General features: G+C 41.0%; 6 protein-coding genes and 2 non-coding genes across 9 annotated transcripts in view; 3 read left to right on the forward strand and 5 right to left on the reverse strand.

Moving 5' to 3' along the window:
• The window catches only part of LOC108035068 (venom dipeptidyl peptidase 4), a 79892-nt gene extending 54852 nt beyond the window's left edge, over positions 1-25040 (reverse strand). The window contains exons 1-2 of one of the 2 annotated variants that reach the window (XM_044095337.2): positions 24709-25040; positions 16595-17186 (exon numbers count right to left, since the gene is read on the reverse strand). In XM_044095337.2, the coding sequence (XP_043951272.1) occupies positions 16595-17008 (414 nt within the window). In that variant the 5' untranslated portion in view covers positions 17009-17186; positions 24709-25040. Of the gene's footprint in view, positions 1-16594; positions 17190-24708 lie in introns of both variants that reach the window. The other variant, XM_050886741.1, reaches the window with a different exon arrangement.
• On the reverse strand, positions 4638-5225 carry LOC108035075 (uncharacterized). Its single transcript, XM_017110468.3, has one exon. It carries the CDS (start codon positions 5136-5138, stop codon positions 4806-4808), a length of 333 nt encoding a protein of 110 aa, XP_016965957.1. The 5' UTR covers positions 5139-5225; the 3' UTR covers positions 4638-4805.
• LOC108035071 (dynein axonemal assembly factor 6) lies at positions 10997-12139 on the reverse strand. The gene is made up of 3 exons (XM_017110463.2): positions 11870-12139; positions 11500-11738; positions 10997-11441 (listed from the first exon to the last, which is right to left on the reverse strand). Exons 1-3 carry the CDS (start codon positions 11997-11999, stop codon positions 11178-11180), a joined length of 633 nt encoding a protein of 210 aa, XP_016965952.1. The 5' UTR covers positions 12000-12139; the 3' UTR covers positions 10997-11177.
• Positions 19034-23019, forward strand: LOC108034541 (venom protease). Its single transcript, XM_017109467.3, has 2 exons — positions 19034-19830; positions 22111-23019. Exons 1-2 carry the CDS (start codon positions 19454-19456, stop codon positions 22880-22882), a joined length of 1149 nt encoding a protein of 382 aa, XP_016964956.1. The 5' UTR covers positions 19034-19453; the 3' UTR covers positions 22883-23019.
• Positions 23270-23341, reverse strand: Trnam-cau (transfer RNA methionine (anticodon CAU)). Its single transcript has one exon. It is a non-coding gene; the product is annotated as a tRNA-Met (tRNA).
• Trnam-cau (transfer RNA methionine (anticodon CAU)) lies at positions 23871-23942 on the forward strand. Its single transcript has one exon. It is a non-coding gene; the product is annotated as a tRNA-Met (tRNA).
• A 602-nt stretch (positions 25041-25642) lies between the features above and the next one.
• Positions 25643-26184, forward strand: LOC108034699 (uncharacterized). Its single transcript, XM_017109640.3, has one exon. The coding sequence runs from the start codon at positions 25743-25745 to the stop codon at positions 26100-26102; it is 360 nt and encodes a 119-aa protein (XP_016965129.1). The 5' UTR covers positions 25643-25742; the 3' UTR covers positions 26103-26184.
• A 353-nt stretch (positions 26185-26537) lies between these two features.
• Positions 26538-27993, reverse strand: part of LOC108035424 (glypican-6) — a 41420-nt gene continuing 39964 nt past the window's right edge. The window contains exon 8 of the mRNA XM_017111052.3: positions 26538-27981. Within this exon, the coding sequence (XP_016966541.1) occupies positions 27533-27981 (449 nt within the window). The 3' untranslated portion in view covers positions 26538-27532. The remainder of the gene's footprint in view (positions 27982-27993) is intronic.

The following is a 27993-nucleotide window of genomic DNA, read 5'->3' on the forward strand; positions in this document are numbered from 1 at the left end:
AACTTGAGATAATGTAATGCAAAAGTGGCCCAGGACCAGGCGCAACTTTTCCATAACGCTTTGCCAACTTGGCTCCGTGTTCGTGTAACGTAATATTTGTGAGCATTATTTTATGTTTTTGTTTTATTTTTCCCTCTGCCTCTCCGCCCCTTGCAAGGGGAATCCCCGCACTTCGTTAGGGGAACAAGTGGCTGGGACAAGGACCCCTGGCCGGCCAACTGGACAGCTGCAAGGACATAAAACATTGAAGTTTTGCATATTTAAAGTAATATCGGGGGAGGGGGGGTGGAAAAACAAACTTTTCTTTTTCATTATTATTCTTGTTTCTTGTTCCTGCTTTATTACCCCAAGGGGAATGAAGTGTGCTGCGGTCCATTGAAACGAGGCGCTGGGATCAGAAGGGTTCCAAATGGGGTTCAAAAGGTGTTCATTGAGTGAATGCTGCGGTCACTCCTTGTGATGAAAGGGCCAGCGTGATGGTTGAAGTCGGGGGAAAATAGCAGGAATAGTCTGCACACTGCAGCTTGAACCCGGAATTAGTTTAACTTAATTTAGCCGGCATCTAATCAAGACACCACCTTAAATCGCTTTATTATTCTGATAGCTCTCCAAAGCTTTCGTGCCATAAATTTACAGCAACCAGAATTACTTTCACCTTTAAGCAGTTCTTGTCTCTGCAAGATAATCCGTAGATAATGGGGTATGTTGTCTTATCAAGATACTTTAGATTATTAAGAGTATGGGTTTGGTAAACATACGTAAACTCTACCATGCTCATAGTTTACCAAAAACACCAGGATATATTTTATTTATAGATTTTAATAAAAATATTATTCTCGCGATTTGTTGAGCAGCATTTATTTATGATGCCTATAATCCTCTACTTTATTTCCTTTTTTTTTGTTTTTTTGAAGATCCTTTTTCACCAAATTGAAAACCCCTCAAATCGGAAGCCAAGTATCTTAATGTCGTAAGCCCTCGTCGAAATATTGCTGACTTGTTATTTATACACTTCTTGTGCCCAATGGAGCCAGAGCAAACATTCGCCATTAAACAGAGCTTTATGGGGCCTACATCTCTGGCACAGCCATCGATTGATATGAGCTCTAGAATTTATTAGAGCTTTAATGGCCCCGCCAGCCGACCTGGCCCCAGAAGCTGGACCACCAAGAGCCGTGCTCGGCATTGGCCATTCCAAGTGCAGCAGAAGTGCTTTAAGCGAACCCACTACCAATTTGCGGAGGACCCTTGACTGCTCTCTGGAAACTTAAAATAGCTGCCCGAAATCAAAGTCGAAAATGTGCAAGAACCGCCGAATTGTTTTGCACGTTTAGCCGCAAATGGGGGCCTGGATCCCCTCTTCCGGCTACCTCCTATTCCGACTAAGTGCATCCGGAATAGGCATTTGCTCCATGCCTACATGGGCTTCTGCAATGTCATGGGTTTAGGCTTGGCCAGAGCGAAAGAGCTCCTCCGTTGCCCATCCTGTTTCGGTTTGTGGGGGCCATTTGGAAAGATTTGCCAAACAAGTTTGTTTAATTAAGATTTCCTGCGGGCCAGTTGATTGACTTTAAGTGCCGGGAACTAACCGAATTAATGAGACAACCTCCCAGGCGAGTCGAGACCTGCAGACAGAGGATGGCGAAATTTCACTCAGAAGTTGAAGTGGAATGCGGGCGCATCTGTCAGACCTAACAAATATTTACTAGAATAATTTTAACGAACTTAACTTTGTCTTTTATCTTGCAATAATTTTACCATATCACCACTAAAAAAATATCTGTAGTTTAGGTTTATTAAAATCTAATAGCTGACTAAATTATGAAGCACTTGTCCTGGTAAATTGTTTTTTGCTTGAGTAATTCAACTATCCCTTCCAGAGACCAGCTGAGCTGTGCCCAAAAGGGATTCCATGTTAACTGAATTAATGACACAACCCGAGGGAAAGCCTCCCAAAGTAGACAACAAATACGAAAAAAAGGAACATCTCAGAATGGCCACAGTTCATAAATATGTAGGCTACCACCAAGACGTGCAGAGGGAAAAACACGCTAAGCACTTCCGTATGAATAAATATTTAATCAATCAATTTCGACAATTTTCCTTTTCAGGGCTCGTCAAATGCATAAACAGAATGGATACAATTTCATTTGCCGAATGATGATGATGAGAACGCCTTTCTTGCTGTCGCTGAGGCATAAAACAAGTCAGACACATAAAAGTAGATTTGATTGAAATGCTAATTTCCACAGATTACCAAAGGGAAAAGGCTATTGCGCAAAGGACTTCAGTCCAGTGCTGTCTTTTTATCCTTTTTACAGCTTTTGGAAATAAATTAATTAGATTATGGTGGGATCTATATTATTTTCAACATTAAAAAAGTCCAAATCTAAGGTTTAAATTTAAATAATAATATAGATTGATAATAATATTATATGAAACCGCTGGAACTTACAAAAATAAAATCACTCAGAGCTTCTAACTTCTTTTAAAAAAATATTACAATTTTTATTGTACACTTCTTAGGAACCTGATAATAAAATGTTATATTCTCGCAAGTTATTTAACAAGTTTTACAAATTTTCCAGCTATTTTGGCGAGTCTTTTCGGTTGCCCAACAGCACTGCCCAAACTGCTGTTAAATGGACAGTCATCGAGGAGTGTTAGTCATCGCCATCATCATCAGTATCGGCATTCGCCAGAAGGCCCCGAAATATCTGTTGAGTGAGGACCCTCCTGGCCAAATGACAGGACACTTCTCAGTCTCGAAACCCATCAGCCGCAGCCGCAGCCTCGCTTTCGGTTTCAATTTCGGTTTCGATTTCAACGCGATTGATTTCCCATGAATGCCCGTTTGCCCCCGCCACTTTCCACTTTCCCCAACTGCTATTATCGCAACGTTATTAGTTTGTCTGCTGCCTGTGACAGGTTACATTGAACTTGGCTTGTGGATTATTTTCTCCGTTTTGGGCCTCCTTGGCGTTCCATATTCTAAATTGTTTTGGGGGCTTGGGGCAACCAAAATCTGGAAAAAGAGTGACGAGCCTGCGTGAATTTATGGGCACAGATTCATGGCTGGCTTTTTGAATTTTTGTGGCATTTTGTAATTGAATTTCATGTGAGGCTCATATTGGAAATTTTAATGAATCGATGAGGGGCCAGGAGAGGCTGTCTATTTGGCCCGACTTCAAAGCTAACAGTCGGAAATTGAAAGCTGCAATTGTTGCTTTTAATTGATACTATTCCAGTTTAGTGGGTGTGTGTGCGAAATGGGCATTGGATTTGCCAGATAGGTTTAAAGCAAATCAAAATACAGGTTTGAAAATATATTGAATTTTTTATACTGGAGTTTTACCTAAGCTAAGAATTTTTCCCTGGAATTTATGTTCTATTTAAGAACTCTATTTTGGAATAACCACTTCTAATTATAATTCTTTAAATATATTTTATTCACCTTTACAGAATTTTATTTCAATGAATTAGCCTAAAATCATTGTGTTAATTTTGTACTTTTCAACATAATGAGTTGTATGGATTTTCTCTAATTTTGCAAGCCTTGTAAATTTTTTTTTCAATTTGTATCATTTCATAAATCAGTGCTATATTTCCCTTACACGTCTCTTAACCCATCGTAAAAGTTTGGAATTTATCTTGGCACTCTGCTGCAGTTCTCCCCAACCATTCTGCCCACTCAGGCAGCCATTCATTCAGCCGAGTGAGTTCACTCAGTCAACTCGGTTATCACACACAGTGCGTAGTCACAACATTGAGGCAAAGTTTACTTAAGCATGAAGCCGGGAGTTGTGACAAAATGCTACGAGCAGTGACTGGATGCGACTGGGAAATGCGGGGAGTAAGCACCACACTCCCGGCTGTGGACCATGACAAACTGCCGCTGGATTCGAGGAGCAGCTGCAACATGCCGCTGTAGCACCAGTTGCAGTGATAAACGCACTGCACAATTGCTGCCTTGCCGTCGAGATTTGCCAGCTGACAAAATGCTTCTGACATTTTTCCAAGTTAACAATAAAAATATTTCATATTATTTAAGGCTGCTGCGACGGCATTTTATGGCAAATTATGTTTGGCTTTATTTCCTATTTTGTTCTCAGTTTCGGTTTCAGTTTTCTCTGTCAGACTCTGTCACATGCTTTTTGCCAATAAGTCGAGCGCTCGCCGACGAACTTGAAGAATGTCCTTCCTTATTTATTGCTTTTAACATATTTGTTTGGCCCCAAGGCAATCCGTCTTTGTGTGTGTATGTGGCGAAAGGCAAATGCAAATTTTAGTCTCAAATTTTCCGACTTTGTCTTTCATTTCGGTCCCCGGCAAAGTTTTCGACGAAAACAAAAGGCCCTTGACAAAGTGCAGCTATTCGAAATTGCTTTGGGTATGAAATTTTTGAAGGGCGGTCAATGAAAAGTTTATTGTGCCCCGAAAAGAAGTCGTAGTTTGCGGCGCCGAGCGGAAGTCAGTTTGGCAATTGTGCGTGGAAAGCCCCAAATAAATTGTTAATGTGATGGCAAATTGGCCCAAATTATGGTGAAAAGGGTGCATTTTAACGTTAAAAAATTATATCCAAAAGTTTTGGGTTAGTTTATTATTTGGGATCAGCTAAATAATTCACTTGGTTTGCATAAAGTGACTTGGGCTACATGCAGTATTTATTTACCAATTAGAAAAACCACTTTGGGTTTTTGCTAATTGATATTTAAATAATTAGCGATGAGAACACGTGTTATCTTGGGACACTGATTTACATAAGTACATGAACAATTTTTAGAAATCAGAACATTGTTTTTAAGTCATTCGTTTACGCCTTCGTGGCCTGGTTCAATGTTATCAAGTCTTAGTGGGTTATCGCCTCCTGCCAGCTTGTCGGCATTCTCGACCACGTTTGGAGCTGAAATCCTGGTCTTGAGCTTCCTCTTCATCTGGGCCATGGCGGAATTGGCCAGACTGACGCGTTTCATGATGCGGGTCAGTCGCTCCTGGATGCTGGAAAACATCTGCTCGGAGAACTGGGCATCCTCCGAGGTATCCAGAGGCACCACGGCTGTGTTATCATCGGCACTGTTGTTTTGGTCAAACTCACAGCTTTCGAGCTCTTTGAATTCTTCAGATCCCTCGTCAGACATTTTGAAAAGCAAAATATTATAAGGAAATTTGACTAGCTTTGCTGGAGCTTGAAATACAACTGATTGTGGATAACTTTGATGGGAGAAAGTAAAGGGAACACCTTCTGACAAGTAATTCAAGGGTACATATATTTTCGACAACTATATTCTATTAGTTAATAATGAGTACAGTATAATGGTTTTCAGTTTAAGTTCTGAGTTTAAAAATTTAGTTGCATACTTTTTGGCACATATGTGATATTTAAAGGTGATTTTATAAACCTAGTAATAATTATGATACCTCTGCATAATATATTCGTTGGTTTACGCAGAAATAACGTTTTGATTGTCATAAAAATGACAGATTTGAGAAGATGCAAAGCCGCTCAAGAAATCATAGCCCACTTGGCATGTAATCGAGTGTGAAATGTGTCCAGCAGGGTCATAAAATCCGAAATCAATTAAAGCCATTTAAGAGTGAGCAGAGGATATGGATGTCGAGCGTCGAGCGGCGAGAGTTGCCGGGGCACAAGGCAAATAAATCTCGGAAACGACGCTGCCAAAGAGCGCACACTCTGGGTGGCATGGATAAAAGTTGGCCCCCAGCTGAATGAAGCGAACGAAATCAAAGTCTATAACTTAACGACTGCAATGAGAATGATGCTGATGACGATGTCGACGATGTGGAACGCCCTCAAGGTCCACCCCAATTCCGCCAGGGCACCCACAACCCATCGCCACCCTCCGAGGAAAATCCCTACGCAGAAAATCGAGACAAAAGCCGAAAAAGACGGAAATGCAGCATTCATTCTCTCGCCATTTTCCTTTTTGAACCACCGCCCTCCCCTGGCTGCCCCATCATTCTTTCAGCGAGTTTTTCGCCTCCATGTGCTAAATATTTGCCAGCCATTTCTTTATTTTCCTCTGGCCTTTGTCGCCAAACTGGATTCCCATCTTGATACCCATCGCTCTGCCACATCGTAATAAAGCAATAAATCTGCGCGGCACTGCTCCTCCTTTATAATAAATTCCGTAACGCATAAAAACACTTACAAATGAGTTTTTGTTCAATAGAATAAATGGCATGTCGCTCTATATACACACAAATACAAGACTATCTTTGGCTCTGAGTGCATGTTCTTGACTGCACCCAGTCGCATTCACACACACTCGACTTTCTATATCTTCTGGGATTTTGTGAATCCACTATTGATAATGCCATTTGGCATTTGCCTTGTGGCGGGACTTTGACTTTTGCAACGTCTTTCACTTTGTGGCTTCTCTATTGAAAACTCGTTGCGCTGCTAAGTAGGCAACGTTTTTCAGCTTGGCCCGGCTTTGTGCTTTGTATCTTTGGGCAGAGTTTAGTTGCGGATAAATTGAGTTTGGGGCATAGAAATGGGGATAATCACTCTAAGATAGGTTTTTAAAGAAATAGTTACTATGGGATAGGCATAGAAGATGTAATTTGATGAGTAGAGGACAGTTTTAAGTGAAGTAATTGGTTATAAAACAAATTTTCAGCAGCCCTTTATAGAGATAGAAAGTTGTAATAAAACATGATAAATTATGATTTATAAGACCAAATATCCTATAAATCGATTTTCTTTTTAAATGCAAGTTACAAAAATTTATTTTACGTTTATTTTGTGATTTGTAAAACCAGCTTGCAACTCAATTGTACATTATTTATCAAAACGAACGTCTTGCGATCCATCTTAATTAGGGAATAACCCTCTTTAATTCCGCACTCATTTCTTATGCCAGGCGAACTCATGCTGTAGCCTAATCTGCTGTCCAAATCACTTGGCAACATGTTGTTCACCCCACTAATTGATGATATAATTGAATGTTCTGAGACCCTTTCCCAGTTCGTTATGTTCCTGTTTTGTAGCTCCACATCCCACATCGCATATCCCATATCAGGAGAAACATCTGTCGGAGCCATCACAATAAATAACCATATAGTTATAGTTGAGTTTCCTGCATTAAAATGCCATCATGCTGGAGATTAATGTGAAAAGGTCACGCCCAGCTCCTCGGGAGGTGAAAGCCATTCACTTTGGCGAGACATTGACATTTGCTGCTGGCTTTTCCTTTCCTTTCCCTTGCTTTCCTTTTTGCCTTTCTTTTGTTTTTGCCGCTCCGGAACTGCTGTTTCATTACTGTGTGTTGTTGCTGCCGCGGGACGCGCCAGATGAGACACGTGACAATGTCAGGGCAAACATAAATGCCGTGTGTCAACATGCAGGTCGCAAAAAGAACTAAAGTGAAAATGTCTTTTTATCAACTTTCAGAGGAGGGTCTGTCAGGTGCACTGAAAAAAAAATCTCCCGAATTGGTCATCATCTAGATACTTTTTCTATATTCTTGTTATTATATTTTTCACTATAATTCAATATAATGTATTGGGATTTGTAAAAAAAATATAAAATATTTGTAGTTTCTTTCTTACTGTGACAACTAAAGTTAGTGGCCAAAATTGAAGCAATAAAGGTATTTTCCCTATCCTTATAAACTAGCTGAATTTGTTTTAAAAGTTTACATTTTTCATAATCTGTTTTCTATCTGAAAGAAAATATGATAACTCATTCTATTAAACGGAATATATTTAATCAAAATCTGAAATGTACCTACTTTTATAAGTATAAGTAAGATTAATATAATTTTATAAGTGAACAATAAAATACAGTTAATGGATCTATAATTAATGTACTTTCTTTCCTGTGCAGATGTGGCCGCTGTTCTTTTTGGCTTTTCGGGGTTCTTTTGTTTTTTTAGTTTTTACATTTGTCTTAATTAGGGGGTGGCGGCCTGAGAAATAGAAGCCACTTGAAGAAATATGCTTGAAGGGCCATCAGCTGCTGCTGGCACTTGGCACTGACTTGTCTGACTTTCTCCGGGCTTTCTCCGCTCCTCTACTGGGGCACACGTGTGCGACTTAATGGCAACACTTTCGCATCCAGCGAGTCCTCCTCGTATGCCGCTCATGTCTGTCTGTAATTTATATGGCTGCTTGAGTGCCACAGCATTTCCCTTCTCCTACACCCCCATTTTTGCCTAGCAAAATTTGTTATTACGTTGAATTAAACTTGAAAAATGTGTTAATGGGCTCGTTCTGTTCTGTTCACACCAACTGCGGCTGCGAAGCAGGCAACTTAATTAAATTCCACAATGATTTTGTTATTTCGCCTTGTAGCAACAAGGCATCTTCCTGCCCCGCCCAACCAACCACTATTACCAAAGATTCCGGAACGCAGTGCACCACATGGCGTATGTGCGATATTTTTGTGCTTGGCTTTTTCCTTAAACGCCGCAACTTCATACCCCCTGTTTTTCCAGCCATCCCGTTTAATTTGTTGGCCTTAATGAGCTGTGAAAAGTGTTTTGTGAGAAAATTGGTAAATTGTGGCAGTTGAGGGCAAACTGTGTGCGAAAATAATGATGATCAAAGAATAATTTTTAAGTCAGGGGTGACGTGGGGAAATGTATTGTAAGTAACAAGGAATTATCTAAAGATTTAAAAGATTATTTCATCAAAAATATTTAATTTATTTATTTATGAACGAATTAAAGATTTAAAAAATATATTAAATATTTATTTCCATTTCCCAGAAGACCCAATAAATTTTCTTAAACTGTTTCCAATTAGCATTCACAAGGACCCATTGCAACTTAAAAGCCGCTCTCCCCAAAAATATTTTCTTGTATTTATCATTTCATTTTTATTGAAATTTATTCGGGTTTTAACTTTTAACTGTGTCGACATCGAAATGGTTTTACTGGTAATTAAAAATAAAACCTGCAGATTTATGTAGAACGGAAGCCCAGGAGTAAAAAAAATACCAAATAAAAACAAGAGAAAATATTCCAGTGACCAAAATGGACCGTGACACACAAAGCCCAGGGAAGACTCAGTTTCGGCTGGGTGACTTGTTGCCGGAAAAGCTTTAAGCTGTAAGCCGAGTTAACTTTAATCAGATGGCAATTAAGAGGGAGTGAAAATGGGATTTTCCCCTTCGAAAAGGAATATTTTTGGCTTTAAGTTTCCATCATCGGCTCACTGTTTTAACCTTGGCCCAAACCACTGGTTCCAGTTAACCACTTGCAATGCCTCGCTGGAGAAGCTGATTACCGCAAAAGGAAGCGTGTCCCTTGGCTTATTGCATTTTTCAAGTGCGGCCAAGTGCTACAATTATTTATTGCCCCAGCCAAGGACAAGCCACAGTTCAATGATGAATTTGCTTGGGCCTTAAAGTATTGCGCAAACAGTATTTTTCACATATTAAAAAGTTGGCAATTTTCCCGCCCCGAGGTAGCCAAAAATAAATGTAGGAAACCCAAGTGCACATGGGAAAAATGCGCCCGATTTGCATTTGAATTTTGTGTTCCCATTTGTGGCGTATTTGTATTTGTGTTGTTGGAAAACTTTCCTAAAAGATGATAAAAAGGGCGTGGTTCTAGACGGGATGATCGTCGTGATGATGATGCAGAAACGTGCGTTTGTGTAAATGAGCTGAAAAAGAGTGGGTTTTTTGTCAGCCTTTTTTGGTTTTTCCCTAGTTTTACCACTTTTTTCCCCAAGTTTTCCTTTTGTTTGTTTGTGAAGTCTAACATCAACACATGGTAATTTTTTGCCGGGCTTGTTTGTTTTCCCTGTTGAACGTCACTGAATAGAAAAAGAGCCGAAAAGGAGTATTCCGGAAATGCTGATACAATTTCAGATTGTTTACCTAGCCGTCTTCATTGCCATTCTCCCTTTTTTGGCTGAGAAATTGGTTCTCTAGGATGGCTTAGATATGCGTTTGTTTAAAGGAAGCCTGTTCCTTTGAACTACCATTTAACGTGGCCTAAACCTTGGTATTATAATAATTTGTTCTTCGAAAGTCCTCTTTCTGTTCCTAATTTGCTGTAATTCACTTTCCATTTCCACACCGCTGCCCACGAGAGGCATTTAAATTAAATTGAAAGTTTTCCGACGACAGTCGAGTGCTTGACAGATGATTTATCATCATAGTCCTGTGGAAAACTTTCATTAGGAAAATAAGAAGGAAGCAAAGGGTCTGCAGCCCCCGATCCAAAACTACATAGTTTTCGCCAGGCGAAGCACGCACTTCCAGCTACCCAAAACTTGTGAGTTTTTATCATTTTTTTTCTTTTGCAAGTCCTTTGTGTGCCCGTGTGAACTTTAACTTATATATACATTCTTTTATTTTTTTTTTTGGTGAGCAGGATGACACTTTATCATGTCTGTGCCGGTGACCGGGTTGGCGAAAATCGGGGCCCAGCTTGCCCGGAGCGCACAAATTGAAATGTGCCAGTGTCACCCGGAGTAAATGAGGCAAAACGCAGCCGCAGACCCAGCAGGAAGTAATTGTGTGGCCCGAAGCCTACAACCAAAACTCCCTGACCCCCCCCCAACTCTGGGCCCATTGGGTCAAACAAGTCTGTACAAAAAAAATCACGATTTTCAACTTTTCCTTTCGCTTTCCCTGGGCTGCCTTGTATTTGACTTTTGTGTGTCTGAGCTTGACAAATATTTAGCCAAAGTGATTTTTGACAGCATCATAATATGGGCTGCCCCAGCGCCCGAGGAATACTTCATGCTTCGTTTGAGCGTAATTTGCGATTGACCCGGCAGCAAGGCCCATGCGGCGTATGCGCAATTTGGTAGCAAAACAAGCCAGAGTGCCGACAATTGAATTGGAATTGCGGGTAAACTCGGGTAGCGTCAAAATATTTACCATCCGAGGATTAAAGAGCAGGGTCAGTGAATTTTACATTTACTGCATAAGATTAGGCGAACAAAAGATTATATCATACTTTAGTTCAAGCAAACGCTTCATCCCAGTTAATATTTTAAAATAAAACAAAAAAAATAAAAGACATTTCATATATCAAATTAAACGTCACACAATAAATTTAGACATGAATCATTTTCAAATCGATAGTTTCTATACACTTGAATTTTGGAACAAGGCCGCAAGCCAGATCTAGATCTAGTGATAGTGTACAATTGTGTAGTGTGTAAGTGTAAAAACAAGAACTATTTCTTAGTTTTTAAAAATTAACGTAGTCTAGCTCCCGTTTGAGGCGCAAAGTGAGCCTCAGTTTTTTCAGCTCGCTGTCGTATTTCGCCTGACAACGATCCACATTCACAGGATGCGGAAGCGGTAGGCGCAGGCGGTACAGGCAGGTGGCCAAATCCAATTCCGTTTCCTGCAAGCTGAGGGACATCTTATCGGCAGACATCTCCTCATCCGGCAGCGAAATCTCCAGAATCAAGTCCTCGCAGCTGGCCGAGGATCCAGTGCGATTGCCCATCTATTAAAGGAATATTTTCGTTTATATTTCTAGGTATTTTAGGCTTTTACTATAGGACCTGCAGGAAGACATCCTCAGTGCCCACTGCCTGGCGATAGGTCATGGTGTATTCTGGACTTTTCCTGGTTTCCAGTATATCGTTATCCTCGCGCTCCTGCTGCTCCTGCCATTGCTCCAGGCTCTCCGGCTGCTTTTTCTCCTCCTCCACCAAGGGAGTCGCCAGAGGATTGGGTTTTTTCTTACTCTTGGTCTTGCCAGAAGAATCTGACGTCTTAGGACGTCCAATTTGACCAGGATCTAATTAAGTTACGATATGGATAAGTAATAAAATAATGACAGGAACCGACAAAAAACCGATAAAATAAGATGGTAATATTAAAAAAAAAGCCCTAAGATCTATATATAGCCATAATTTCTTATAGACATACTCAGTTTGTGAACCACCATGGACTCGTCCTCATCTTCATCACTGCTGTAATCGATGCCGCCTCTCCTCTGATTGGGATTCAGCAGGTCCTGCAGCATTTTCAGCTGGTCGGGATGCTCGAAGATCGACATTTTTAACAAGGCGGGTTGAAGGCACTGAATTATTTATCACGACTTTTCTCACTCTTTTTTCACTTTATTTTAAAAGCAAAATTTTTAGCTCTAGTTAAAGTTGTTCACTGCTCAGTTGGTTTCGACCGAATGAGGAAAACCTAACACTTCGTTTGTTATGTAAGCTTGACAGCGATTTCCCAGGATACTATGTTGATTTTCTTGGATTACTACACTCGGAAAAAGGAGTAGTTACTTAACAAGAACGTGAAAGAACTCAAGACTGCTGGAAAAATATAATTTATTTATTTTCCAAGTGTAGCGTAACCTTTGAGACTGTTTATTTCGTTGCTCGGGCAACGAAATTTAAAAATGCCTGGCAACGTGGAAAATACTAGAGCTATTCTTCTCCACGAAGGGTTGAAGGGTTGAAGGCTCCCCAGTTACCCTATTCACGAACAGTTTCCCGCCGATGGCGACATTTCATTTTCAACTGGCTTGGAAAACTATGGGACCCCACTTTAGGCATTTCAATTAAAAACTTGGGCGGCCCATTTAGTGGCAAACTTTTTGCCCGACAGCCAACTGCGCTCGAACAAAAATATTTCACTTGTCAAAAACAATTGTTTTGTGAAATATAAATTGTGTAATTATTGTTCCCGGGCTTGACCTTCCCCTGCTGGCCAGGGCCAGTACAAATTATGAACAGCGGAACAGAGGAGAGAATTTGCATTTTTCACGCGCCCCTCGAGTGGCTGTGGGGGGAAACGCTAATTTGACTTTCAGGCGAATTCGGAGGGAGGTAGACACGAAAACGTGGCCGAGTTAACAACACGATTCTGGCCAACATCTCTGGCTCTGTTACAATGGCCACGACCGCAGCGGGGTCCCCAGTTTCAGTTTGGCATTCGACAAAAAGGATTTTCGCCTGCGGAGCAGGAGCAGTTTCGGCTACGTGTTTAATTTGTGTAACACGAGCTGTCGGCGAAAGTGTCCCCATTCTAAAGGGATTCCGCTCCTTGTTCTGGTTCAATGGCAACCACTTGACAGTCCTGGCCCGGCTTGAACCGGACCAGGGCTTTGTCATTTGCAGCTTGGGTAAACGTGGCACTAACCCGGCTTAAAGTCCAGTTGGCTCGCGGGAGTCAGGGGGGGATAGAGTGGCCGAAACGGGGACTCAAAATGTATTCAGATCACTATTTAAACACAGTTGGAGCAGGTGGTCCAAAGTTGCATTTAATATAAGAAAATATGTTGTATTTTGCTTGGAACTACATAAATATATTTCTTAAAACAGCAATTCATATTTTCTAGCACCTTTTCTAAGAACTCTATTATTATTTCATTTTTTAAATATTCCAAGGAAAACAACCATTTTATTGACATACTGAAACTTCTTTATTATTATCATGAAATATTATTTGAAAATAAAAATAATACCAAAATTCATCATGAATAAATCTTTTAAATATCTGTAAAATTAATTACATTTATTGCAAATTTTCGTATGCAAATTCCTGAAGTGCTCCTTTTTAGTTTTTATCTCTTTTTTATCATTTCAGAATATAACGTTGCTATTTTCCTCTGAAAATTAATCCTGATTTTTTTACCAATATATTTTCAACATTCGTTGAAACGTTGAAGTAAATCCTTATTTAAATCCCATCCGATAAGGCCAATCTTATTTGTGTGCGAAACAAAAAGCCACTGGAATCTGTTTCCCCGAAAGCAAGGCAAACATCACGTAACCGAACTTTCACCTTGGGCTCGCATTGCAATCCAACTATCACTGTCAACACAGAGAGGATATTGGTTCGCATCGGAATGCACCCCGGGATAGGATATGTGCCCCCTGACCCCCGGCTGACGTCAGCCATCCAGACAATGAACATGAATCCATGGTGTAATTGTATTTCGCCCGTCGCACACATTTCAATGAACTGCAGATGGGGTACACAAAAAAAAAACCGAGCCCCTTTACCAAAAAGGCCACGCAAATTTGTGTTGACTGAATACACAAGAACGTCTGTCCCCAGTGAAAAAAAAGTCGAAAACCCTCCCGAAACCCCCTTTATGGCCCCTAAGCCCAAGGCCATTGCCAAATAGATTTTTGTTTCAGTCGCACATGGTGTGGAAAAGGGAAGGGGAAAATGGGAAAGCGGGACACCAGCTGCAGCGAGGGTAAAAGTGAAAGCGTTTTCCGCATTGTGCTGGCAGCTGGGACGTATCCTTCCCCCCAAACCACCCCCCCAGAAGGAATGTGATTTGTGAGCGGCCCCTACTACTGCCATCTTGTCTGCTGTTTTTCAGCAAGATATTATTATTTTTCGGTTGTAACATAAAATGTAATTAAGAAGGCATTAAGTAGCGTGCATAAATCATTGGGCTACATGTGCGGATGTGGGCCTGGGGTGGCCCAGCCCACCTGCCGGCGAAAAGGGGGAGTTGATTTGAGTTATGTAAGCGCTGGCCAGCCGCCGGGCGGAGAAAGTTGGGGCCAAGTTCCCGTCACAGATCTGGGTCTGCAGATTGCATTCGCTTCTTTTTTTCCTCGGGCGACATACTGTCGCACCATTTTTTGGCCATTTATTTATATATTTTTTGTGCGATTCATTTCGGCGAGCATAGCTGAAAAATGCTTGGCAATGCACTTGGAAAAATGTCTATTAGCTTGATGGGGGTATTACAAATGTTGCACTTGAATTTATAAGAAATATGTATTAAATTCAAAACACAAATGTTTTAATAGTCTTAAAAAAATATTTTTTTAAAGAAATATTTAGACGGAACCTTAAATTTAATGCAGATGCATACATATTTCTTAGATTAAAATTTTTGCTGTGTAATTTTTAAATACGCCTAGCTGAATAATTTGCGTTGGAAAAAGAACATGACCACGAAGCCAAAATAGGAAAATGTGAAAATGGGAAAGCGGGATGAACAGGATATGCAGTCAAGCGAGTCAGGAGCAGCATAAAAATAAAGCTAAATCGCAACAGCTCCCCTCTTCACCCAGCACACACACGGCACACGGTGCGGCTGAGCAATGCCAGCAAACAAACAAAAGATAAGCCCAAAAGGCGCGCAACTTTAAGCGGCTGCGGCTTTAAAGTCCACTGGACCACGAAATAGTCAGGAAAAAAATTAAGTAGAAAATCCCAGGAGGACGCAGTACAAAAACGTTAAGCCGAAATCTTTGCGAGACTAAAACTAGAAGCTGAGATTTGAGTTAAGAGGAAAGCCCGTCAGAAAAATCACTCACGAGAGGAACGAGTGGAAAATGGAAAAACAGACTGGGAGTAGGAGAGAGTTCGCAGCTTTTTGCCGGTTGTTTGTAAACAATATGGAGTGAAAGCTTTTCCATCAGCTGTTTGGGGAAAAGAAATGCACAGTGGAATGGGTCTAAAAAAATGATCTAAATTAGTATCTTGAAAATGTATCAATAATAATATTTTCAAATTTTATATAACTTTATAAAGATTTGTGATATTTGCTCACAAAAGGGATCAAAATCAATCAAAATCTTTATGCAGAGCACTTCAAATATATAACTTATACATAGTATACATATATTTATTTGATTGGAGAAGGGGTTTAAAAAAATTGTTGTTCAGAATAAAAAGTGTAAAGTTCCCAAAAAAATATTCTGTTTAAGAAACTTACTATATATATTTTTAACAATATGTAACATAGCCATCTAATATATATTTTGTTTTAATTAAATATAATCATCATGTTATTTTAAAAATTAAAAAGATCTTTGGCAAACAAAAGTGAAAACTCAAACCCACCTCACAAACAGAGCGTAGCGTCCAGTAACCCCATTATAAAAGTATCCCCCATTAAATAGTTATCAAATAACAGCCATTACAGCTTGACCACACCCAGGCTATTTATGCAATTATCTAATATACTAATGAAATTAAATTAAATTTAATGCAAATGAGCGGCGTCAGTGAACGAAAACGAATCTGAAAACGGAATGTTTATAGTTTTCCATGCGACAGTTCGTGCTGAGAGTGAACCAATTTCGGAAACGAATCAGAGTCAGATAAAGTGGCACGCGTAACTGTGGCTAGAAGACCTGATCGGAATATCAAAAATCAGCTGACAACGATGTCAAAATGCAAAGCAGTTAATGTGAGCTTTCTTTTGAAGCAACTTCCGAACTATTAAAGCGAAACATGTGGTCGCACAGGGGCATAAAAATAAATTATAATTATCACATTTGTTTTAAATAAATTCCAGCCCTGCGAGGCTAACTGTTTAACGTTTTTACCAAAACATTTTGTATAGAGATACCAAAGAATATTTTTTGACAGTGGCAAACAATGGGGAAATAATTAGATGATGATAGAAATTAGTTAAAAAAATGTTGGTTATAGAATACTGAATCGATATAAAAGTATACTAGTACGGTAAAAAATTTTTGAAAAGCAGCTCAACAATATTTGAATTATTAAATTACAAATTTATATACAATTATTATGTAAACAAAACATTACGTTGAAAAAAATACATAGTAGGTTTTCTTAAAAATTATAATTTATAAATATATTTCAAAAATGTAAAATAAATATTTTTAAAATGGATGGATATAAAAAATACCCACTTACCTTTTTTCTGGCTGTCCGGCGTCGCTGGTCCGAAGTTCTCCTTTGCCATTTGCGGCGTTCCGCCTCACTCGCGAACAGATCCTCCACACTACTGCTGCTGCTGGGCTCCTCATCCTCCCCAGAACTCTCGCTGGAACTGCTCACACCCAACCTTCCGGACTCCGCATCCTTCTGCCTCAGTTTTCTATAGTTAGTAGACTCCCCGGAGGAGCTGCTGAGGAATCGCTCTCGAAAGGATTTGAAGATTCCAGAGCTTACGGTGCCAATGCTGCCACGTCCATGAACTCCGGCCGTGGAGGCACTGCGTCCGGCATAGCTGCTGCGCCGCTTTCTTCTGGCCTTTTGGGGCGACTCTGGCGTAGAATTGAGGTTCTCGAGGGCTGCATTCATATCCAGCCAGCCGGCGGCACTCATCTTGCTTGGCTACTCCCAGTAATGTCTGCTAATCTCGATGATGCAATGATTGTCGTCACGGACTCAACGCTCTGGCTCGCATGTCAGGGAATCGCTTTCTGGTCCCCTGGGTTTCTAACCTTTCCAGCCCTCTCGTGGTGTCTCAGTTGGCTTGGCTCCAATTAACAATTACGAGTGTCTGCTGCCCGAAAAGAAAGCAATTTATAATTTGAAACATTAGAAGAGGCGAAATTTGCATGCTTTCAATTAATAAGGAACCCCAATGCATTTGCCCATGCTCTGGAGAGATTACTTTTAGTTTTTTCGGCATGGATTGTTGAGCTTTGCATAAGAGTGTAATTGCAAGTGAATGATTTTCTGGCGAGTCTATATGGAAATGGGGAAAATTGCTCTTGAAATGGTAAGAGAACATGGCAGGAAGTGATGGGGAGTGCCTGAATGGGTTGTTAAACTGGAATTCAAGATAATTTTCAAGGTATTTCAAGGAGTTCCTAGGCAAGTTTAATAGAACCCCAAACAAATCCTCAAAATGCATTCAATAAATCATTATTCAGCCAGTTATTAATGTATTTCCTTATCAATTATGTGCCAGCATTTATGCCTCTTTTCCACTTCACTTAGCTTAAAATACATTTTCCATTTTGCCTATGACATCCATTTGCCATCTGTCCACAGACATTAATCGATTTAATGACAATTACACGATTCATATTTCAAAAGGAATGTCGGAATGCACTCGATACATTGCCGAAAGACACAATAAAATGATTTGATGTGCGACATTTTTAATTAATTTCCATTTAACTTAATTGGGTCAACTGCGGCGGCCGAGCTCAGTTGAAGCATATTTAAAGTAATTTAAATAACACTTCAGTCGTTCAGCAAGTGCAAAAAATGAAATTACCCGATTTAATTTTTATTTTTTTGTTAAATCATGCAGCGGCAAATGAACATGAAAATGCGAAAATAATGCTGGATTTCCCTCTCTCTTTCCCCGGGGCAAGTGAAAAGGCGTCGGAAAAGATGAAAGGGTGCGAGTGATGAAAAACTAAGCTGAAATACCACGAGTCTGGGTGTCGGTGTGTATCAAAAATATATATAATTCAAATCTCTCTCCCGCCCACTTGATATTTTAAGCTGATATTTGCCGATCTTAAAGGATGTTTGTCTTGGCTGTGGGCAGGGAACCCTTGTTACCACTTCCACTTTGTAAGTGCTTGCGAGCCATTAGAAAATATTTGCCAGTCTGGCACTGAGAAGAATTTCCTACCATACGAAATAATCTTGTAAATTATTTTTCGTGCGTGAACCTGTTAGCCCTATTTGATTTATTAGGGCTTTTGGGTGATCAAACCGGTTATTAGCCTTTAATGCCCAAATCTCTGGCTCATTGATTCAAATGTTCACGGTGTATTGACGTTGCGAGCATAATAAACAAACGTTAAACAGACGATGTCGGCGACAGCAGGAAAGAGGAAGAACCAAGAACTCCCAACGCACACACTCCATCCAAAAAAAAAAAAGGGAGGGGAAAAAACTTAGCCAAAGCAAACTGTCACATTAGCATATTGAGAACCCAGGTTGGCCAACAAAAATGCGTCTGCGCTCTTCGTTCTGTCTTGGCCAACTCTCTGCACTGCTCAAAAATGTGTGTTTGAGAGAGAGGATCAATGATTTTAATTTCAATGTATATTGAAATTTGTATGTATATTTCAGTAATACAAAAAGTCATGTGAAATTACTGAAAAATGTAATAATGGCAAGTACTATTTAAAAGTAACCAAAAAAAAACTCGATTATAGCTTCAAAAATTCAATATAAGGTATATTTTCTTTTTTTTTATCAACAGATTCTTTTCAATGTAAGCCCTGCCTCTGTCGTTCCTCTGCGTTCTGCTCTGCCGGCGCCGCTGCCAACGCACGCCGCGCTGCGCATGCGCAACTTTCTTTGCCCCAGCGGCGCCAGCTGCGCCGTCGACTGCGCCGTTTCGGGGGCCTTGGTACAATGGCTTAGTCGCTCTTCTGCGCCAGCGCCTCGTATCAGTCGACTTGCAGACTTTCGCGTGCGCGGTGCTGGTGCCAACTAACCGTATTCATCAGATACACCATAGGCAGCCCAGGCAGCCCAGAGCAAACAAACAGATCGAGAAATTCGCTGGGATTAGGGCGCGACTTGTTGACAGTTTGCAGTCATGTGAAATGGTTCAATTAGTGCAACAACAATAAGACATAAAGCAGGCCGTGTTTGATTTGCATAATTAACAAGTGGAGTGCGAGCGGTGGTGGAGATTTCGAAAAATTCCCCGCCCCAGAACAAGCAGAACGAGAATCGAAATATATTCCGATAACGGAACGGCACACATAGATCGTCGGCACCGCTAAGCTACGACGACCAAAAGGCTCATTAAGTTTACATGCATTGAATTGCATAACCAGCGGGCAGAAGATGATGAAGACGACGATGCTCCACTTACGTCACTGGCCACTCGTGTGCTGGCTGCTCGCTTCCTGCCTGATTTTCTCAGCAACAGCAGCAACATCTGCGACGACAGCAGCAACACCAGCGACACCAGCAACAGCAGCATCGGCAACATCGGCTTTATCCTCCATTCCGGGCAAATATCAAGCCTTGGGTGCAGCCCACCATCAGCCAAAGAAGCTGAAAATCGGAGCCGTCAACGCTTCCTCCTCGGACGCCAATGCCAATGCCAATGTCCATAAACCTGTATTCCGGCAAAATCCGATCAAGAATTGGTTCGGTGCCTTCAATCGCAATAATTCGCCGGCAGCTCAGAACCAAACATCGCCGACGTGTTCCTGCAGGTGAGTTGGTCCCCCGAGACGGACAGCTACAGATACAGATACAGATGGAGAACTTTAAGTTGCGAAGATGCAGCACGCACGGTGAGATACAAAAGCTGTCATGGCCATGATGACAACTTCCAGTTAGACGGCCGGGCGAAGTGATAAACAACTCTGGCGTTGTCATTGTCACGGCACCCAAATGGCACAAACAGTTAAAGTTACAGGTGGATTTTAGTGCCTGCGAGGAGGTCACGCAAGAGGAGATGTGTCTATTCCTTCTGAGCTAACAACAGGAAACTTGAAATTAGCAGTTTGTTTCCTCCAAGACAACAACCAAAATAAGAATGAACTATTTCTTATTTATTTAAAATTTTATAAAAGACAAAAAGGGAAAGTATCTTTGTGGTTTACTTATAGGAAATCGTATCTCTACGAAAAAGAAATAGTCAGGGTGACTTTTCAAATATGATAATAGTGCTTATTTATTTGGTAAACATCAAAGTCCACTCTATATAAAACACTCTATTAAAATTTATCTAAAGAAACCACTTCTTCAAGTTTAACCTTAACCACATTAAAGACTAATAGGCTGCATTCCTTTAAATCAGCAGTGGGCATCGCCAGCACATACCGCTTATTCTACAAGATTCCTTTGCCCATTTGTTAGCCGCTTCGAAAAGCCAATTCCCGGCCTGACCCCAAAGCCAGGTTCTCTCTGAAGAATTGCATTCGGAATGCATTCTTGTGTGGCCATTAAACAAATTGCATTACCAATTGGGAATTAACTGTGGCTTTCGGCATAAGGAAGCACCCCAGGGTATTTATAGAGTCGGCTGTAAAGTTGACAACAATAGGAAAGGGATTCTGAAGGGAGTTGGCAGGGACCTGGTGAGGCTAAAAATAGGTTCTGTCTAGAGAGGGATTTTAACTGAATTCCCCCAAATCTGTATTTCTTTACAATCTCCAAAAGCCATAAAATTACTTGGAATCGTTAGCTGCTCTTCTATCTGTTAATGAAGAACTAAAACCCGTTTTATTTCTATATATAACATTTTTACTTTTTTTTTGCATTTGAAAGTAGAAAAGAAACTGATTTGCATACGATTTGATAACAGTCTCTGTTTGGATTTTAAGAACGTGTGTGTTGTTCGTACATCCAGCAGATACAGATGCGTATGGCAGATACTGTATAAGGCGTACCTCCAATGCGTCATGTCATATTAATGTCTGCGAGGGAGGCAGGGGAATGCCGCCGTCGTCGCGGCTTCGGCTTTTGGCCGCCTTTGCCGTCTTAGCCTGGCTTGGCCTGCCTTGGCCAGGCCGTCTCCTAAGTGGGTCGCCGTCGCACATTTTGCTTCTTTGTTTCGGGACGCCTCTCGACCAGGCCGGCCACCATTTTGGGGCAATGACACTATTAAGCACACACACAAAATCTGAATCCCAAATACTTGTTGCGGCCGGATCGATTGATTGTGTGGCCAAAATAAAGAAAATAAAAAACAAAACAAAAATCGGAGAGAGATAACTTGTTACGCTTCCTTTCCGACCCGGTGGAAGATTTTTATTTTGGCTGCATGCCGCGTTCTGTTGTTGTCCGCTGGTAATTAAAAACCTGTTTAATGTAACGCGTTGTAGTCTCTGCAGATGGCAGCCATAAAATCTGCAAAAATCGCTCATTTATTTTATGTCCCTCCATAAAACAAGTTGACACTTTCTTTATGGCGGGGTTGCTGAACCCTGAACTTCGATCGGGAGAGACGGCGGTCACCCTTGACCCAATCCATTCTTCTCTTTCCTCGTGAAAGGCCTAATCGTCGTAAATGTTGTTCAGGGTGGGATTACTAATGAGATGACTGGAAGTATTGAACTGTGCTTAATTGATCAGATTTTATATAGTAATATAGAATATATATATATATATATTAATCTGAATTTTGTTTACCAAACCATTTTATTTGAAGATAACGTTAGGATGAGCTTATTTTAGTGATCTTTATGAATGTCAGTAACAACATATAACTATAATTTCCTTAGTAAGAAACTACTTTTGAATAATATTATTTTTAATATTTAAAACAACTATTAAGCACTGCGATAATTCGATTTCAAAATTCTACGCGAACTATCTTCTAGTAACTAAACTTGGTGCTGGATTATATTATTAAATGGAATTCAAGACAAACAAAGTATTTATTACTTTAAGATAAAATTTAAAATATTTGATACCATATATTAAATGATATAATTTGCTTCTTACAATATTTTACTGACTTTTGATAATTATTTTATCTTTTACAGATGCGGAGAACGCAATGACGAGTCGAGGATCGTGGGCGGCACGACGACGGGCGTCAGCGAGTATCCGTGGATGGCGCGGCTGAGCTACTTCAACAGGTTCTACTGTGGCGGAACGCTGATCAACGATCGCTACGTGCTGACGGCGGCGCACTGCGTCAAGGGTTTCATGTGGTTCATGATCAAGGTGACCTTCGGCGAGCACGACCGCTGCAACGACAAGGAGCGCCCGGAAACCCGCTTTGTGCTCCGCGCCTTCAGCCAGAAGTTCAGCTTCTCGAACTTCGACAACGACATAGCCCTGCTCCGGCTGAATGACCGGGTGCCGATCACCAGTTTCATCCGCCCGATCTGCCTGCCGCGGGCTGAGCAGCGTCAGGACTTGTTTGTCGGCACCAAGGCCATCGCCACCGGTTGGGGTACCCTCAAGGAGGATGGCAAGCCCTCGTGTCTGCTGCAGGAGGTCGAGGTGCCCGTCCTCGACAACGACGAATGCGTAGCCCAGACGAACTACACCCAGAAAATGATCACCAAGAACATGATGTGCTCGGGCTATCCGGGCGTTGGCATGCGAGACAGTTGCCAGGGCGACTCCGGCGGTCCGCTGGTGCGCCTCCGGCCGGATGACAAACGCTTCGAGCAGATTGGCATCGTGTCCTGGGGCAACGGTTGTGCTAGACCCAATTATCCGGGCGTCTACACCCGGGTCACCAAATATCTGGACTGGATTGTGGAGAACTCGCGGGACGGTTGCTTCTGCGACGAGGATTACTGATTAGGTACACAGAGAGTGCTCAAAGCGGTGGACAATTCTTCGCCTTAGTTGTAGTGAATCCCTTAGTAGATTAGCTCATATTTTGTACTTTTATACTAAAACAACTGAATAAAGTTAAACAATGCAGTAGGTTAGATATCCCAAAGTAAGACGGTATTTGTTCCTGTGGATTTTTATTTTAAACTAATATACTATACAATTTTAAAAAGGAAGGTACTTAGATAGTTGGTTTTCCTTACCAGCAACTGGGAACTCTTCAAGAAAGTGTTCCTAGGACACTATAGGAATTTATGCAGTTTTTTTTTTTTAATTATAACGCAACGCTTTTTAAATTTTACATTTATCAAAAACAAAAAAAAAATCGCACTTGCAACCTTACTACTAACATAGCAGAGCAAGGTTTCGATCCTCGGACCTCTGGGTTATGGGCCCAGCACGCTTCCACTGCGCCACTCTGCTTGCTTGAGGCCGTCGAGCTCTAGAGACCGGTAAGTACATACGCATTTTTTGCATCGGACTTGCATTGCTGGACTCCAAGTTACTTAGCAAATTTGTGTTCCACTGGCCTGTTTGCATTTTAGCCTAGTTACCCGACCCTTATTCTAAGATGAAGTGGATCTAATAAAGTTGCAGCCTTAATTTCTTTTTTTTGTTTTTAATGGTTTGTTCTTATAAATTTTTTGAACGTAATTTAATAATCTTGTCTGTAACATTAAAAATAGTTTTAAGACCAAAATATTAATGCGTGAAAACAAAACAATTCTAAAATATGTATATTAAAAACACAAAAAAGGAATAAATAAAACACGAGGCTATTGTGGGACTTGAACCCGAGCCCCTTAGACCAACAGTCTGATGTCTTAACCACCAGGCCAAGCGACAAGCAGGCCCCCGGCCGTTAAGTTTGAAACTAGACTTCAGCATTGCGGGCTCGACGGAAAGTATGCGTATGTACTTACCCGTCCTTAGAGCTCGAGTGCTGCAAGCAAGCAGAGTGGCGCAGTGGAAGCGTGCTGGGCCCATAACCCAGAGGTCCGAGGATCGAAACCTTGCTCTGCTATGTGGTAGTAAATTCGCAAGCGCGATTTTTTTTTATTTATTTAAATTTACAATTGCTTAGTTGAACTCGCTTTAAAAAATAAACCTTTTTAAATTAATTCAAAAATGAAATAGTAACTCAGCTATTCATTATTAGACATTTAAAAATTACCCACTACAAAACTTTTATTCTCACTTCTGAATAAAAAAAATAAATCTGGGGATACCGTTATCCTTTAAAAATTTAGTATTTTAAAAATATTTAACCTACAACTCCTATTAAATATTTTTTCCTTAAAACAATTTTTTTAAAAGAAGAAAAGTCCCAGTTTTAAACCTTATTATTTTCCTCATGGCGGCTGCTAACTATTATTCCATTCTTTACTTTTCCAATTACTTATATTTATCTTTAGTCATTTCTAATGGTTCGTACAGCTGACAACTGTTGTTCAGCAGTCTGGTAATTGCGCGCATTATGAGCCAAGATATTGGGGCTCCAGCAACCTTCAGCCACCGTTGCAGTTAGAAGACTCGACTTTCAGCGGTTAGTTGCGGCCCAAAAAGCGAAAATCGTTAGAAACATTAGCTGGGTAGTCGGTGGCAAACTGGTTTCCATCGAACAGCTGTAAACACAAGGGGGCAAATAAAAGATGAACGCTGGGAGGGAAGACGTTAACTTTAAAAGCCAAACGTTGACTTAGCCAGAGGAACGCCGAAGCACCCAAATATTTTATCTCATTCCGAATGTTTATTTATGAAATTTAAGTGTATTGGCTAATGGAACTTACGTGGAATTGCGGATGACCGATAGCGAACGGAAAGATAGCTGATATCCTTATCTATTTGTCTTTCACTTGATATAATTGCTTACTCAGCACAGTGATCACCGGAAAATTGACGTCAATTTCCACTTTCGCTGCGCCCACTTTTCATTTCACTTCACGACCGCACTCGCGTGCCTCGCCTTGCGTAATTATTCAAATTCAAATTTTCAGCAATGGATCAAGATTCGCGCATCTCGTGGATATATTTTCTTGTGCACAGGGGGCCTGCTCCAGGTTAACGTTTCGAAATTTTCTTTGCCGCCGTTCGGTTTTCACGTTGCGTTGGCAGCAGTTGTTTACCGTACGCCGCTCGCGCACTCACTGAAAAAAGCCCCCAAGAAGCTCCCCGCGCACCCAAAGATACACAGAGAGCCAGATATCCGACGGATGGAGCGTCGCCTGAGATCTCGAGACCATTTCGTTGGTGTCTCGATCTCGGAGTTTCCACGCTCTCCGAATCGCCGGCCGTATGAATGGGTGAATAATTTTGGTACATAGAAAGAAATGTTGCCAAAATTGGTCATCGAATCTGAATGGTTCTAAAGAAATCTTCTCTGACATCCATGGCATACTTAACATCACATAAAAGTGCAGGCATTCGAACCATCAGACCTCTTTGAAGTCTGTTTAAATATTCTTTGTTTTTTCTTAAATGAATCTTTTTAAATTATACAATTATAATTTTATGTAATATATTCCAACTTTTACTAAGAAAATAATTTTCTTTTACTGACTTTATTTCAATCTGATTCGCTTCACGGGTTTGATATAATTTTTTTTGGCTAAATCAAACTTTTTCTAAAAATCCATTAAATAACTGTGGTTTCCTGATTTTGATTGAACTTAAAAATTGATTTTCAATGGTTAAACAGGAACATCTAGAAGGCCGAGCTATTGCTGCTCAGTGTTTCGTATGATTATAATCAACGAATTCGATTGTCAGCAGTCTCCGAAATTCAAACTTATAAAACAGTTTATAAAATTTTAAAATTTCTACAATGTCTTCTGTGAACTCCTCGGCGACACCCACCACAAGCGCTGCCGTACAGAAGCAATCTTCTAAGGATCAAGAGTGTACCATGGTCGATCCCCAGGAAATTGAAGAGATCGATAAACGCCTTAAGTCTCTTGTGGCTCGCCTCACAACTCTGGAGAATTCGCTGGCAGACTTGAGCTCGCCTCTTCAGACGTACTTCGACGGAGATCACGGGGACACCGATAGGGAACTGGAAACTTTGCAGGATGCATTGGACGTCCAGGATCAAGAACTTTCGGACTTGGTGGCTGACGAAAATATTGGGGACAAGAAAGATGTCCATGATGAAGAATTAAAGGAGGAAGCTTCAAAAAAACCATAAGGAATTGCGTTGAATGGTTGAAATGTGTTAAGTCTTATTCGATTTATGGGCATTAAACTGTTGAGAATGGTGTACAGTTAAATTTATTCACATTGTTAAAAATATCGAAGATATTGTGTAAAATTAATTCAAGTTTTCCGGATCCTGGACCGAAAGAGCATTTGTGACGAGTTGGCAGCCCGTTTTTCATCTTCCTGCGAGTTCTACATGAATTTTACATCCCATTTCTACATACGTTCAACTGCGCCATCTACTGGTTATTTTACAGTCCATTGTATGTCAACTTTACACGGAAGTACTCACATTTGACACTCTTCTAAGTGTGTTGGCAACACCGTCTTCAACGGCTAATAAGTTTTAAATTTAAATCCGAATCTATGATAATAAATAAATAAATAATCAATCCCCCACCATCCATTGAAAACGTTTATCCAATTTCTTTGTTACTTTTTTGTATTTTTTCTTTTTCCATTCGTTTTAATACAATATATAAAAACCGATAAAAAATCAAAAATAAATATAAATATGTAGGTTTACTCAGTTTAGTTTGAAATGCGCTTGATGGCTGGCAAAAGTCAGGGCGGTCTACGAAAGATACAAAATTACAAGAGCCGTGGCTCGGACGCTTTTCTATGGCCATGTTAACGTGTATTAGACTTCAGCTTTTCGATTTATCAGTTAGACTACTAAGTTACAAATTAGTTATTGCTGTTCATGTTGGGGCTAATTGAATTCGTGTGCTGAGGGGATTTGCTTGCTGCATATGCGCATATGCATGAATATAATACAAATTAAATATGTAGGTGTAGGTGTGTTTTCCGCTTAGGTCTCTAGGGGCTAAAGTGTTTATAGTTAATTTTTGCTAAACGATCACATTGAACAGGCACTCCGCTCGCACTCACACTCGACTCGACAGCACTCACTCCTCGACATTCACGCACTCACACGCTCGTTCATTCGCTCTCTGGCTTACAAGTTACAATTTCGCACTTAGACTTAGAGTGTGGGGGAACAGGGGCATTTTTTGGGGCTTACTAAACTAAAATGGGCTCGTTACGTATTCTCTCTCCTCCTCGAATTTCTTGTTCTCCTAACGCGTTCCGCCAAGGAAACACCTTAAATCAGGCTTTTTTCGTTTTTTTTACAATAGCCAGGGATTTACAAAACTGAATTTACAGACTCAATAAACTCGGTTTCATATTCGCAAAATCCTGGCAAGAGTACCATTCGAAAAGGGGGCCGTACATATATATTCTCAATTGCGTTTTGATTGCTTCTATCAAAAGTTTTTATAAAATTTTGGACTCGCATTTCGTATATAAGGGTTGCATGTAGTTCTGCTAATAACATTTTGCTTCACGGATGAATGACTGAGAGGTGTAGGGGATGCAGCCGTGCTCCACCTTGGCTGCATTTCGCACGTTGAGTAATCACAGCAAATCGGCGCAGACGCCGCCGAACCACGCCATATAAAGCGGCAGCAGATAGACAACCAGAGCGCGACGCAGAGTCATCTTCTCGGGGGCATCCGAAGATCGATTGTCATTGGCCCCCGAGCCGCCGTGGCCGCCATCCAAGTCGTCATCCTCATCCTCGTCCTGCCGATGATCCTCATCCAGATCGTTGTGATCCTGGTCAAAGTGGGTGGTGTGAACGAGCGGATTCTTGTCGTCCACTCCGCTCACCGGTCGGGATGTGTGCGTGGGCAGGCGGCCACCAGTGTCCTCGTCGTCGTCGTTGTCCGCATCCACCGAGGGACGCTCCACTTCTGGCTTGTGGCTGGGCTCGAAGGGTCCCAGGCCGGAGCCCTCGTCGTCGTCCTCGTCGTCTTCGGAGCCGGAGCCAGAGCCAGCTCCACTGCCAGCATAAGGCAGTTCTTCTGGAAATTAAA

Source organism: Drosophila biarmipes, chromosome 3L, assembly GCF_025231255.1.
Source record: "Drosophila biarmipes strain raj3 chromosome 3L, RU_DBia_V1.1, whole genome shotgun sequence".
Lineage (NCBI taxonomy): Eukaryota > Metazoa > Arthropoda > Insecta > Diptera > Drosophilidae > Drosophila > Drosophila biarmipes.

Coding starts and splice junctions, on each gene's coding strand:
- LOC108035075 (XM_017110468.3), bottom strand. CDS start 5,138: ATGTCTGACGAGGGATCTGAAGAATTCAAAGAGCTCGAAAGCTGTGAG.
- LOC108035071 (XM_017110463.2), bottom strand. CDS start 11,999: ATGTCGATCTTCGAGCATCCCGACCAGCTGAAAATGCTGCAGGACCTG. Junction 11,739..11,869: donor CATGGTGGTTCACAAACTGA/GTATGTCTATAA, acceptor TAACTTAATTAG/ATCCTGGTCAAATTGGACGT. Junction 11,442..11,499: donor CTGAGGATGTCTTCCTGCAG/GTCCTATAGTAA, acceptor TTCCTTTAATAG/ATGGGCAATCGCACTGGATC.
- LOC108034541 (XM_017109467.3), top strand. CDS start 19,454: ATGATGAAGACGACGATGCTCCACTTACGTCACTGGCCACTCGTGTGC. Junction 19,831..22,110: donor TCGCCGACGTGTTCCTGCAG/GTGAGTTGGTCC, acceptor TATCTTTTACAG/ATGCGGAGAACGCAATGACG.
- LOC108034699 (XM_017109640.3), top strand. CDS start 25,743: ATGTCTTCTGTGAACTCCTCGGCGACACCCACCACAAGCGCTGCCGTA.